The 15546-nt window shown below is 34.2% G+C and overlaps 1 protein-coding gene across 2 annotated transcripts in view; it reads left to right on the top strand.

Annotated features, from left to right (window-relative positions):
- The window catches only part of LOC149420586 (G protein-coupled receptor Mth2-like), a 209662-nt gene extending 197656 nt beyond the window's left edge, over positions 1-12006 (top strand). The window contains exons 6-8 of one of the 2 annotated variants that reach the window (XM_089636817.1): positions 2304-2475; positions 4312-4497; positions 11626-12006. In XM_089636817.1, coding sequence (XP_089492943.1) covers positions 2304-2475; positions 4312-4497; positions 11626-11782 — 515 coding nt within the window. In that variant the 3' untranslated portion in view covers positions 11783-12006. Of the gene's footprint in view, positions 1-2303; positions 2476-4311; positions 4498-5620; positions 5808-11625 lie in introns of those variants that run through there. The other variant, XM_089636818.1, reaches the window with a different exon arrangement.
- The last annotated feature ends 3540 nt before the right edge of the window (positions 12007-15546 follow it).

The raw sequence follows: 15546 nt of genomic DNA, 5'->3' as shown, positions 1-15546 counted from the left end.
CAGGGTAATTTTAGTTAGTAGGTACTCAGTAAAATGTTGGCATCTCGTCACTGCTTTTATAAAATTGTACAAATACAACCATTTCCGCACTCGATTAAAATTTTCCGTATAGTTATTCCCTTTTTGTGAACGTTACAACACAAACTGAGAGGGATTCATAAAAGTCGTCAGTTGTATTTCGATGAGATACGTGATTTAAGTAGTGTTCAAAAGAGGCAATACTATGATTAGTATTTGCACATAAAAGTTTACAACACACTTCCAAATAATTGTAATATATTCCAAAAGTCATCGGCCGTAAAATTGTGCATGTTTGCTTCAAATTTGCCAAAGTTTTTAAATTAAATAAATAATTATTTATGGATGATCTACAGTCTCTCTCGTGTCTAGGATGAACGAAGCATGTATGAATAATGAGTTAATGATGAATGTAAGTAAGTCTAAAGCAGAGGTTCCCAAACTTTTTTGCCCCGTAGACCACTTGCCAAATATATTTTTTTCCGTAGACCCCCTGCCTGCCAAATATTGAATTTTCCTAAAACTATTAACGTCCCATGTGATAATCATTTATTTTTTTTAGTAAAAAGATTCCCTTCCCTTGCCTACCCTACAACCGGGTGGCGGTATAGTTGCTCTGTCTTTACATTGTGCAGACAGGGGCGCCCTTGTGAGGTATTACACCAAATGAAAAAGAAGCAGGATAAGCAACGGGAATTTCTTTCTGTAGCTAGCCTTACAGAACTGCCCCTTAAGTTCTTTGTCAGTGCTTATTCCGGTCATTTCTTCTTGTCACATGTTTTCCGATTCTTCAACGTTTCATTTCGATAGTCAAAATGTCCTCAAACTTAGTTTTGAAGTCTGTGGAAAGTACATTTAAAAGTTGAACGTCATTATTACCTTGGACGTTTTTCAAAAACAAGTTGGGGATCTAGGAAAATTCGCGGCTTCCAATGTGCAATGTTTTGCTTGAATATATTAATTCTGACAAGAAAAGGAACATAGACTCTATTTATATACCTCAATTAACAACTTTACGAAATATAAAAATGCAAATATCAAATAAGTAATTTCTCAGTCTATTATATTCGTGTTGGCTCTATTGTGTCATTTACTGAACTTCTAAATGGTGACTTGAGGTAAATGGGGGTCCCATCGTATCTACCCCCATTTGAATCTCGTGGACCCCCAAATTTTTTTCTCACTGACATAGACCCCCAGCATGCTGATATCGACCCCTGGGGGTCCATATAGACCACTTTGGGAACCTCTGGTCTAAAGTAATGTTGTTTGAAAGAGAGAGTACGAAAACAGTGTGCAATACAGTTGTGAATGAGGAATACTAGGAGCAGGTGGATGAGTTTGTGTATTTAGGAAGTATGTTTACGAGAGATGGGAAGGCTGACAGAGATATTGAAAGAAGGGTAAATGCAGGTAACTCCACTCAGTTGGCGTTAACAAAAAAATGTCCAAAGAAGCGAAGTTAGCAGTCCACAATGGAGTGCTGGTACCTACCCTTATGTATGGAACTGGCAGAGAAAGGATGAAGGTTGATGAAATGAGATCCCTGAGGCGTAAGTGTGGTAAAACCATGTATGATCGTGTGAGGAATGTGGAGATCCGCAAAGAGTGCAAGGTTGATGAAAACGTAATGAGTAAGATTAAGAAAGGGACGCTTAGATGGTTTGGGCATGTAGAGCGAATGAGCGAAGAAAGGAGTGTAAGGAGGATATATGATGCAAATGCGAATGGTAGCAGAAGTCGGGGACGCCCGAGGAAGACATGGCACGATCAAGTGAATCAGATACTCCAGTCGGGCCATGTCAAGAGTCAGAATAATAGAAGAGGATGTATGAGACGATGTATGAATGTGAATGAGGCAAGGAGTGTGTGCCAAGACCGAGTTGTTTGGCGGTCCGTCCTCTCTGCCTACCGCTTCGGAGAAACGGCGTGATGGTTAGTTAGTTAGTTAGTTATTAGTTTTATAAATATATCAAAAATTTTATACAATAATAGAATTTTAAAGCAGGGCGTTTTGAAAGGATAGTGTTTAATTCATTTAAAAATATATATGTTTATTAATTGTACTTATAATAATCATACAAAATAAAACTCATGTATGCGGAATCGGCGTTTGTTGACCCATATGAACATAGTAATTTTCATTGGAGTTCCTTGTGAGACCAGTTGTGGTATTCACTTTTTTATGTTCTCATTCTTTGTTTAAACCTGTTATCAATTTCATTAGAAGTGACAACGAAAAATCAGCCATCATCCATTTTTATAATGCCTTCTCCCTGTTCTAGAGTGGAAGAGTGAACTGGTGTACTTCTATATGCCGGTGATAATCCTGGTGGTGGTGAACCTGGCCCTCTTCGCCAGCACCAGCTGCAAGATCCTGCAGATCAATCGGGAGACGGCCATGCTGAAGACTGGAGACAGCTCCAGACACGATCAGTACAACAAAGACAGACAGAGGTAAACTTAATAAACATATTTATGGCCCTCGCCACTGAATGCTTCCAAGACAAAACACCCAACCTAACCTAACCTAACCTAAACTAAGCTAACCTATATCTTATCGTGTCGTGTGATTTATCCGGTTAGCAAATTTATTTATGGTCAATTCCGACGAGGCCTACAGTCCTTGACAAATTTGCAAACATTCGTTGCTCGATGGCACTGACTTGATCACGTGACACTTCAAAACCTGTCGGCTTCGCGCGCCCTGCCAATACTCTGGTCGGCGTTTTTATGGTCCTTGCCACTAAACAGATAATTCCTAGAAGTGTGATCAGTACCGATTTGAAAGGAGACTGATGTCGCCAATTTGCGCCAGACCTTTCGACTCTTAGGCCCCAGACAGGCTAATAAAAAGATGTACGATAGAATATGATTTCTTTAAATTTGAAATAAGTATTTCAAAAAAGTGGCTTTTCCATGTTTTCTGTAAAACCTCTATTCACACGAATTTATCAAAGCTAATTAAAAATGCACGCTGCATCACTTTCATTAAAAATATGGAGAAGACAACGTGATTGCTCATCTTGATAAACCAAAAAAAATTACTGTGTCGCATAACCCAGGACAAAAAAGATATTGAAAGATAATGATAGTTTGGAGACATAGAAAAATTAGTACAAATTTCTTGACATCAGAGCTCACCGTTTTTTTTTAGTTTTTGCTGTTTTAGAAAACACGTCTCCGACGGCCTCTATGGCCGAGGGGTAAAGCTCTCAAACCGCAATCCAAAATCAGAATTGAAACGGCTTTAGCCGTGTTTGGTGACCAGATCTCAATGGCCCTGTACTTACCCACCTTCCTCTTCCCATCTCCTTCCCCTCCACACTACCTTCAGACTCACAATATACCCAAATGGGGATGCCATAGTCTCACTGGCTCCAGACGGTTGGTAGCAGTTAGGACAGTGCGGAATTCACATAAAAAACACAGGTTTTACCTTCATTAATTAGTAAGTTATTAAGTAAGTAAGTAAAAATAAAAAAATAAAAAAATAAAAAAATATTAAAAAAAAAAAAAAAAATAAAGTTAATTATTAAGTTATTAAGTAAATTCTTAAAGTAGGTCAACCTAACCTCAACTAATCCAATATCCATACTCTTAGATCTTAACCTTCGGCATGCCAAGATGCAAATCAAAACTTTGTTTGCCATGATGTGACTGTAACCCTATGCATTTTTTCATTTTAGAGCCATTTTCCCCATAAATTCATAAATTTTTATTGCAAATTATTCTTATAGCTTATATTTAATGTATTTCAAGGAATAATTATTGTAATATTTTTAATTTTATTAAAAAAAACTTATTTAGAACTATTCATTCATCAACAAACATCTTGCGTTATTATGACTTATATTACTCTTTGGTTTTGCTGGCAGTCAGCCCGCGGCACATAATGTCCTTTTCTCCTCACGCATCTTTGGTAATAGCGCGAGCGAGTGAGACGGTAAGCCTCACCCAAAAGTTACTGTACAGGTAGCCCACGAATGAACTAATGCGCAAATGAGATGGCGCATTTTTGCGGTGATTATGGTTCCAGCGAGCAAGGAGTATTATTTGCAAGGATATAAATACATGTTTACAAAATATATTTTTCTATTTTAATCTATTACTTTATTTTTTTTTAATGGTAGATTATGTGTTTATGGGTATTGTAGGAATACAAAAAAAAAAACAAAACTTTAAGGCCTTTATTTAAAATTATTCATCTAGAATAGTAATATTAGAGATTTTGGGTAAGTACCCCTTTTGGCAACGGAACGGTTAACAACCAATTAGTGTCGATGTTTTCAGGTACAACCTTTACCTGAAACTGTTCCTCGTCATGGGTATCAACTGGGTTGCTGAGTGGATTAGCTGGATCCTCGGAGGATCCCGCTACTTTTGGATCCTGACCGACCTCAGCAACACCATGCTGGGCCTCTTCATCTTCATCATATTCGTGTGGAAGAAGAAGATAAAGAACCTGCTGCTCAAGAGGTATATAAACCATTGTAGATGTGTTCAAAGATTCGAGTATTTGATGCTATTTCAAACACAGCTTTACACACAGTTTAAATATTATCTATTTGCTAAGCTACCGTCCAATATTTTAACCAACGACTATCAACTGAAGAATGTTTACCTCAACAAAATCTTGTCATAAATGTGATAGAACTGTTTCCACGTGTTACAATCAGTTAAGGTTGGAATGCTTCAATTTCCTTCAATCCCGCATTTGATTGAAGATCGAATCGATGACCACAACCATTTTTGATATTTCAATGGTCTCTGCCAAACGCCGACTCTCATCCCGTTACATCTTTTAATTAGCATGCATAACGTTCATTCTGTTATGCTTGACAGTTAATCACAATTTAATCAAAAATTTAAACAGTCCGAAAATCGGTGCATAACGAGAACCATCTAAAAGTTTGAAATTCGAAATGGCATCCTTCAAATTTCACAGATTGAAAACATTCGGAAAAGTTTCTTTGTGGAATACACTTGATTTGTTGGTGTATTAGTGTCTTTTATAGCTCATCATTCTATGATAACAGCGCTGATTGTGCAATCGTTCAGTATCCTTTAATTAACTATTTTTGATGGACCACACTAGTAAATCTTTTACTTATGATCCATAGGGTTGGGTAACGTACTGGTTGAAATATGTGCGTGTGACGGTACTCTACATAGGCATCTCCCGCACGTTTGATTGACACCGGTTCCATTTCCAAAAACAGTTTTTTTTTTGGCAGAAGTTTTTCAAAGAAAAACTCACGCTCGCGTGAAGCCGGTTACAAAGGGGTGTACACACTGTTACTCACACTGAGTCGATTGCAACGTTAAATGGAAACAAATCTATCTAACTGTCTAGATATGATAATGGGTTCCTGACTTGTTAACTTTCAATTATTTAATTTATCACAAGTCGTTTGTTAAGATATTTGACAGTTTATGTTATATTATTACCGTAACTCCCATGATCTCACGCCAAACGTGATTATAATTCAATCAATGAACATTCTTTATTATTGTATTGTGTTAACATACAACATGGCTGCTTTAAAATCACCCTGAGATATTAATGAAGGTGTTTGTATTTTGTGATATGGTTTTCCAGACGAAGCACAGCGAGGAGCTCAAAACAAGACAGAGTCGCGGATCAAATATTAGTAAAAGACGTAATCAATCCACTTTTAACCGCTTCTTTTGGTTATTTTGAATCTTTCATTCTAGAAGTATAAAATTTGATTTGTTTGAGTGACGTTTGTACTGGCATTTGGTTTATATTCACTGGGAAAATATTTTCAAACCACAAACAATGTAAGAATATTTTAAAGAGGAGATGAGTAAATCCATCTTAGCGTGATTCACCATTATTTTTTTTATTAATAAACCATCGCTTGTCATACACTCATCAAATTTAATATCATAAGTTCATTAAAATAAACACTTTTATAGAAATAATGAACGGTTTTCTGGTCAATTTTAGGATGCATTTGGAAATTACATACTTAGGTACATATTAGTACATAGAACGCAGATATAATATTGAAGCAGCAAACAATACCAAAGAACAATAATATATTTTTTTTGATTCTCCAAAAGTGTTTTTGTGTACATAATTATTTTTCACTTAATTTAGCAATGTTTTGGTTGGTAAGTATAGAGAATTGACGTGGTAATTTTTAATTACCTGATGTGGTAAATTTAATGTTCTTATATTATTTGGTCTTTGGGTTTCTATCTTATGTCTTTATTGGCAATGTAACTTGTTAAATATCAACTAAGTGACTGCTCGGAAGCGGCCGAGACATTCAACGATGTGACGTTAACCCTGAGTACTGGTGAGGAAGGGGATTTGATGAATTCAAAACAGTCAAACTTACTTCGTCACCATCACTATTGGCCCAACGGGATACGATAATTACAAAATCTTTCTATACACTTACTAATTCATTCCATTAAGACCATTTTGAAATGATTCGACAATCTAACAAGAGAAATTGATATCTCATTTGTTTCTACCATTTTAAACATTTTAAATGCAATATACCTACATCACACCAAGTGGCGCCTTTCGACGTAATGTTTGTGTTTTTGTGAAACTTCAAAAGTCACATGAGAGACAATGCCATATATCAGGTTAATACTATGTAAATGAGTAGGTATCTGTTCAAAATCAAGACATCCCAGTGAATAAAACAATAATGCTAGTACAAATGATCAAATAGTAGGATTCTCTAGGTTCTGCATGACTCTTGCGGTAGAAGTATGTTCAGTTCTGTTTATCCAATGTTTAGTCTAGCAGTTAGCGGTATAGCATCAAGTACCCGAATGCCCGAGGTAACGAACTTGCAACATTCGCACGATCTGTATGTTAAGGTTTTCCCGACAGACCAATGCGGCTGGTGCGGCGGGAGCTCGCCGTAAGGAGAGCTTTGGCCTCCGGGTCTGGAAGTCGACAACATCCCTCTTCACCACTGTTTCCCTACTACAACCTAATAAATGAACCGCCATAGGTACTGGATATCTAGATGGGCTAACACAACCTGTGACTGAATGTCCGCTAGATTGGTGTCACTAAAATGAATGCAAGACTTATAGTTGTTGTCCATTGGCACTCATTGTGGTGTTTGCAACAATCTGATGAAGCAGAAACTAAAAAACGTATCTCTATATAAGTTAACCTAACTTCTGTTTCCGTTTCGAAAATCAAAGGATTTTCAACAACCTAATAACTCTTGCTGTTTTGTCAGATTTCTGTATATATTATAATCATCTCATCATAAATCTAACATAATGGTTTGCCTCATTTTTTAAAAATTGATGTTTCATTAAGAACATAACCTCAAAGTATACAATCACCCAAACTTTGCTTTCATCGTATTGTTAGTTATAAATTTTACATGTATTTTTAGGATAGGTTCATTTCGACTACAAGAACCTTTTTCAAATTACTTTCATACTGCTATTATAGTACTGGATTATGCTCTGATTAATACATAACTAATCAAATAATGACTTATTAAATTTATTTCACTTTGATAGCTATAGTGGTTTTTTATCATTTGTCATGTAGGAAGTATGTAGATAGGTAATTGTTCATACCGTTTAAATTAGGTTATTATTATTATTACATATCTAGTTATATTATTTGACCTCATTACATGAAAAAAGTCTGCAGTTTTTAATCACCAAGATATTATCGATGAATTTTTTGTATCTATGCAAACTGGTAGACTGCTCAGAATCTCTATGAAATCTGAAGAGAGAGTTAATTTTCTCGGGGTGAGAATGTTCCAATTATTTTATTTTCTTCTATGTACATAATTATTTTCTGCTTTCCAGGGACACTTGGGGGACGTTTAGAATCTTTTAATAAAAAAAAATTGTTTCAACATGAGACTGATAAGGAGCCCCTCTGGTTCTTAAAACGGTTTAAAAAAGTGGGAGGTGACCTCTACTGAAATGATAAATAGTGACTTGATATTATTTGATCTTATAAGACAGCCGCTATTTAATTTATTGCACGGTGTTAATACTAACACATAAAATAAACATACAAAGCACTTTCAAGAAGTTTTTTGTCGTTCATGTGAAACCTCACAGGTGCGCCTCTGTCTGTACAGTGTAAAGGCAGGGGAGCTATGTTGCAACCCTGTTGGGCAGCGTTGAGAGGCGGGTTAAGGTAGGAGCTGTAGGAATGGATTAATTAATGCGGGTCTTGAAGAGGCACGCTTTTTCGGCTCACTCACTGAACTTTACGCAGTTTTTTTTAAATGTATATGGGAAACATTATTATAATTGTAGGTACACCTACCTACAAAACTCAAAAATAAATAATATTATATCCATGAAAAATAAAAGCCTGTCATTAATTTTTCAATAACTTGTTATAATCTAAGTAACATTTTTTTTTCCTTTCCTTCACTTCAAAGCTTTTGAAATTTGTCACAAGATGGCGCTTAACGATTAGTTATCAATTAATACATTCAGAAAATAAACGTTTTCCGCAGGTTTTTGGGATTCCAGATAATTTCTCAATAACATACACATTTTTGATTCCTTTGAAAATGTATATTATGTGACAATCTATACATATCACAGCTGCGCACATTTTGCCATTCAATATTATTTTATCATTTATCCACCAAAACTTGCATTAAGAATAATAGGTATATCATTGTTACCAAAAACTATTTTAATTATTTTGGGATAGAATCATCTATCTTCACTTCACCATTTTTTTGATAAAGCAACTTTTTGATGTAAACTGCATGAAATTTTATATTTATTAGTTCAAATCCATCTCCTCATAAGTTACTATGTATGTTGCAACTTTCCAGAAGAGAAAAAAAATGAATGCATTTTAAAATATGTTTAATCAATTTTTACAATAATGTACGCAGAATAATTGTTTCAATTGCACATTACATACTGACACATTATATGGGAATGGATTTGTAGCAATTACAATTTTAATGTTTCATTAATAATTTTATTTTATTTCAGAAATGACCGTGTAGATTTATATTATTATTATTATTGCGTGATTTGTTTTTGCAGATGTCAAAATTTTTTATTGTTGTTTTTATATTACGCTGTACATATTTTTAATGATGTTAATAACTATTTGAATTTTATTAACCAAATACCCTAGAATATTGATAACACGTCCAACTCCAATAAGGTATTGGCAGTATTAACTTGTATTAACTGGCAACTCTAGCCCCTAGGAGCGGTAGTGTACCTTGGCATAGTCATGCATAAAATCCATGAAAGTAAACTAAGCCCCATAACTTGTGCCGCTAGTAGGCGCTAGTGTAGAATACTGCCATCAAAATGTATGGGAAATATCAGAAGTTGAGGTATTACAACTATTTTATAGTATTTGGCTTAACACAATGTTTGCGGGGTGTTTTTTAATCAATCTACGCCGTAAAGCGGGCAATTTTTATCATGTTCGCGCGCAAAATTCCGTTTCATGTAAAATAGCTATAACTTCTGAACTATTGATCAAATTTAAATAAAATTTTCAGTATTTTACCTTATTCAAATTTCTTTATTATGATCTGGTCACAATTTTTTATATTTTTGAAGAAACAATTACGATGTATAAGTTTAAATTAAAAAAAATTGAAAAAACTGCGCTTTGGTCGTATTGTCTATTTAGTCATTTTATGCACATTCAACATAGTATATATATTTTTTTAAATACACACCACTAAACACTAATATTGTTTGAAAGTATGAAATCGTTGGAAACAATTCCCTTCATGTAAAGGTCTATCATAGAATTTACACATGTACCGGGTTTCGCTAAGTATTTTGTGTACCGCGCACACACGACATCGCTTTCGCAGATTCTTATTTTTACCAGGGCCTTCAATCTTTTCCAATATATATTTTCGCATATCCATCGATAGTCTTCCTGGAGGATCAGATTTTGAAGATTTTTTTCGGATACCAGATGTTGATGGTGTTGGTTCCGGGTCTTGACTATTATCTGACGAAATCTGATCAGCCACCCAGTGCTCTGCGATTTCCTTAAAAAAATGTTTATATTTTATTTTCCTTTCTTTTACGGAGTTGTACACAACAAATGAGTTGAATAATGCACAATTTATTATATACATCGCTAGCCTTTTTGTCCATTTGGTGGTTTTTCGTAAAATAGAATAATACGAAAGATATTGGTCTGCTAGGTCAATGCCTTTCATATATTTATTGTAATCGATTATCATTACCGTAGTCCATTTTATAGGGTATTTTTTATGAAATAATATCCCTTTTTTATGTAACAAATATGTAACAAATAAATTTTCGAGCACAGCACACAAATACTTTGTACGAAATTTTTAAAGCCGAATGTAGACAGAAAATAAAATAGAGAACGTCTTGAACGAAACAATATCGCTTTAACACTGAAGAAATATAAAGATTTAAAAAAAAAACGAAACATTTATCTTACAGTTATTTTATTTCAAGTGCATGTTTTATGACCACAGTCGGCCGGCTACCCGACCCAATTCCACGAATTGCCAGGTACCTAGTACACGTGTCACGAGAGCTGACGCATAATTTTTACTTCACAGAGTAACCAACATCATACGTTACTCGTAATATATTGTTACTCTAAGTGTACCTACAACGCATTTTGGCGTCTCCCGCGCTTTACCAATAGTGTACAAATACGAAAAACGCTTTTAAGCGTCTCCCGCTCTCTACCAACAGTAGGCAAAAGACGCTTTTAAGCGTCTCCCGCAAACAATGTGTTAACTTAAGTATTGTGCTGATAACTAATTGCACTGAATGCCCTGATGAAGAATCACCTAGTTAGGGTTCTACCTTCCCAACACCATTCAGCAACCCAAACGTCACATTATTAAAACATGAAATGCCTAGTTTTTCTTTATTATTGATACATATTGATGTTTTTAGAATATAAACTAGTACATATTTAAGCTGTTAAACATAAATATTACTATCAGTTACTAATTTAAATGGATACGATTAAATAAATATGCGAATGTCAGCACAACAAAATGTCGAATAATGTCAGCACAACTTCCGTAAGCACCTGGACCCAATTTTCTATCCCGTGTTTGACCTTATTCCCTTGACAGTAACCCAGTCGCTTTTGAAGTTGACAAGGTTTGGCATTAGGTTGACATTGTCTCCTCATTCCAATGCTAAGCTATGCTCTAATCTGAGATTTCTTCCCATCAAGATCGGATGTTGGCACCATATATGTATTATTTTATCCTTTCTCATTTCCTTCAGCTATTGGTACTTTCCATTCCGAATGGCAGTGTGGTATTTAGTCTTACTAGTCCCTCACTGTATATATATATATGTACTTCCTGGTTTGTTTGGTATTAGAACCGTATGATCACTTTGGTTCGTCTAATATCAAACATTGATATCTATTTTGTGTCTTTACAAGATACAAAATTATTTATCATCATAGTATGTACCAATATGTCACATATTGCTTCTTTGTTCATTTAAAATAGTAACTGACAACTGAACAGTCATAAAAACCATAAACCTGTAATCATAGGACATTCAATTGAGATTTCAATAATTACTGTGAATCAACAATCTTTTGTGGTATTTCAGATACTACCAGCTACGCTACGGAAAAACTGCCACAAAGGGGGAGAGGAACTCATCTCGATTCCGCTCGGCTAACGCTGCTTCTACCTCCGTCAATGACACCGAGAGATCTTTCCTTTCTCAGGACGAAAGCGCTATTCGTCTGAGCCAACTGAAGTGATTGCCGCGAAACTGCAAGATGATGCCAACATGGACATTGCGACGGAGAGTCCTTGGCAGAATGATTTGGAATTGACAGATATTGAAATTGATAAGACACATGAAAATTCTTTGACGAGCATTGTAATAGAAAAGGCACGTCAAAATTCTTTGGCGGGTATTTGTAATAGAAACAAATGGATGAACTGATGTAGCGGGTATTAAAAAGCTGATGAATGACTTTGCCGAGAAATATTGATTAGATAATTGTTACAAAAGGTGGTTTACTTTTTCATTTCGAGTGTGATAAAAGTGGTTTCTTTGTCATTCTGAGTGTGACTAAAAGTGGTTTCTTTCTGTCATTTGAGTGTGACAAAAAGTGGTTTATTTCAGTTATTTTGAGTTTGAATGATGAGTTTTTTAGTCAATATATTATAATATTATAACACAAACAACAATTATTAGTTTTCAACACCAACTAATTAAGCATTTATAAGGACATATTTTATTATTGCATTCTTCGAACCATATTGGAGCGATAAAAACTCCTTAAAAAAACACACACTCTCTGTAATTAAATAAATACTGATATTTATATAATGGCTGCCGCCTTAAAAGTTGTCGAAATAAAACGCTTTCTACTCAGTGCAGTCAGTAACATAAAAAAATAAATAATATTCGACGAAGAGTTATTTTTTCAATCTGTGAAATTAAATATTTTTGAATTATAGTACCGAGTTATTACAAAAGTTATTGACATTAATAATTTGTTTTTCTTAGATTTGAGGAATGATTATAAAGTGATATAACAGGTTTGAAAAGACATGTAATGAAATACTTAATATTAAAGTCAGTGGTGCTTACAAGTAATTACTTTATTCCATTTAAAACTGTGGTCTGTTTTTATGTTTGCTACCAAAAGGGACGAATGCTAAAAATATGACTGAATGAGTGTACAATGTTTATAATTGAAAATACATCAATCAAATAATATGTCACATGCAAAATAATACTATTTGGTTGTACCTATTTGAATTATCAATGCATTGACTGCCCAGTGAGAAATATCATTAATTATTGTGTGAATTGAATAGGGTAAAAGTTCCGTTAATTATTTCAATAACACTACATATCAACTTATTTACTACAAGTAAACTATTTATGTCGGGGAAGATGGTAAAAGATACATTAACATGACCTTGAAAAAAATGACCTTCCGAAAATTTGGAGATAATTTATTTCAAAGCCATCAAAGAAGCTGCATACATCAAATAAAAAGTATTTTCTAAAGCAGTATTTGGCGCAAGCGATTTTGAACTTATTCTTCATACAGTTATTTTGTACATAAGGGTTAAAATCACTTTTTAAAATTTCATTCATTTTTTAAATGGAGGACACTGGTGTCCCATCTGCAGTCGACAGGTTAAAGTTTGTATGACGTGAAGTTTGCTCGAAGGTTCCGTGTCAATTAATTATTGATTAGTTATGGTTCAAATATTGTTACAATATACTGTCAAATTACCCATTTGGTAACTCATCTAATGCATATATTTTTTAAATTTTTGAAATATTTTGTGTTTGTATGTAGTATTACTTAATGTTTGTGATTACTCTTTGTTTGCTTGACTCAATTGTAAATTGTTAACCTCGATACAGGCTTAGTCCTAGTGAGTTTGATTTTTATAAGAAAGGCATGATTTATGTATAGTGACATGCAATAAATAAATACACAAATTATATAACCCAAATTAGGAACCTAATAACATATTTTGTGCACGTTTTTCCATCTCCCCTGATGTAAATAGTTTTTTCTTGTACTAATTAGGTTGAAACATGGTGTTAAATCAACAATTTAACGTATTTAGAATTAAAAGCAAGCTGAGTACAGAAACTTTACCGCGAATGGAACACAGTTAACAAATAAAATCAAATGAAGGTGTTGAGAATTAAAATACGGGTATGAAGTTTCGCAGTACAACCCCAACCAAATATTTTCATAGATACGTAATAATTTATTTTATTAATATTCCAAGGACATTCACTGAAACTGATTATTAATATTAATTTTAATAAAGCACCCTAAATAAGTAGTTAAAAATATCAGACGTTAGAAGCCGAGTCGACAAATACGTTAAGTCCCGCCCAGGCTTTGCAGGTTCAAGAGTCCTCCATTATTGAACGATCAAATTTGTTCGCTTATAATGATGGAAGTAGAACAAAAAATATTGTCAGGTTATTCGTAAATCGAGAATGTTTGTTTAAAACAGAAAAAATCATTGTTGTCGAAACGACAATCTATTATGGAGGTGAATGCTTGGTCCTGCAAGTATGTTTGTTGCGATTTTGATAATTAAGTTTGATTTTAAATATTATATTTAAGTGCAACGGCTTTCTTTACAGATATTCTGGAGCATTAATAAATAAATAATATGCTTTCGATGTTCGTATTCTTCAATCCTCCATGTGTAGAATATTCTAGTTATAAATGTGTTCACATAGTCAAATTTGATTTAAGTGCTTACTGTGAATATTTTACTTTAAGAAACAAACCACTCAACAACTACATACTTATATCAAAGTTAAGATCTCTATATCAAAAAATATTTTAAGATTCATGATGGGAACCTAAAAACAGTTTATATGTACACATCATAGACATATGAATATTAGTAGACCTGCCCTAAGTGATTAAAAGCGTATTATTCCCCACTCCCCATACCGGTTCCATTGGAGCCGGCTGTGCTCGCGTATGGCTTCCCGTGAATCTTGAGAATGTGACGTCATCATTCTTGTTCGAACTAGCGTCGAGCTATGGTCGAGGCATTTTATGAAATAACACGGCAAAATAGTGGCTTGTGATATGAAAACTTGTAAAAATAGGTGTGAAAAAGAGAATAAACCCAATTGTCGTATTACATTCCATATGTAAGCATCATTTTAAGCTTATTCACGTCGTATAATATGAATCAGTTGTAGAAACATATACTATCACATCGAGCCAACATTGGTCGAATGTAGAGATTCTCAAGTGTGCGCATCGTTGTTACTGGGAAGTAAATTATGAACACTTATAAAAGTGTCTTAACTAAATACGTAAACAAATTATTCGACTCTGAAAATAGAAGAAATTTTTTTTTGCCGAATTTGGACTTCGCAAATTTGTTCATAACGTGGCGAGTAATTTGCGCTCCCATGTAAAAATGTCTATTCATTCAAAAGCAGATTTTACTTTTAAGAACTAAATGGTGATATTATAATGCGAGATGCCTATATGCTGTCAGATTGATTTATTGACGAATCACAGTCAGCTTTACCCCCTTCGTTCTTCAACAGTTGATTTTACCCCTTACCTTTAATTTCTAGTCTATATATTCATATGTCTGTGGTACACACAGAGCGGAAGGGCAGAGAAAGAAGATAACATACGGACAAATGGATGGAATAAAAGTCAAGAACACCTCCAGGAAGACATGATCAATAGAATCAATAGTTGTTGCTACCCACGATTATATTGAACAAGTCTCAAAATAAAATATGTATTAATTATACTCATATTTACCTTTTACCGTGGCCGGGTATCTCATCAAAATGACAGTTCAACACCTACAAAACTACTTTTAAACCTACAAAAAGTGATATAAAGCCATGAAAAGTGATGAAACAAAAAATAGGTTAAATAGGTTACATAGGTAACTATTTGACCTAGTTTTTGTTTACATAGGTTACATAGGTAACTATTTGACCTGGTTTTTGTTTCATCACTTTTAATGACTCTATATCACTTTT

This window comes from Hesperophylax consimilis, chromosome 10 (assembly GCF_061612785.1).
Source record: "Hesperophylax consimilis isolate HC1 chromosome 10, BYU_Hcon_1.0, whole genome shotgun sequence".
NCBI classification, from domain to species: Eukaryota; Metazoa; Arthropoda; class Insecta; order Trichoptera; family Limnephilidae; genus Hesperophylax; species Hesperophylax consimilis.
This window is presented reverse-complemented; position numbering and strand designations above follow the sequence as displayed.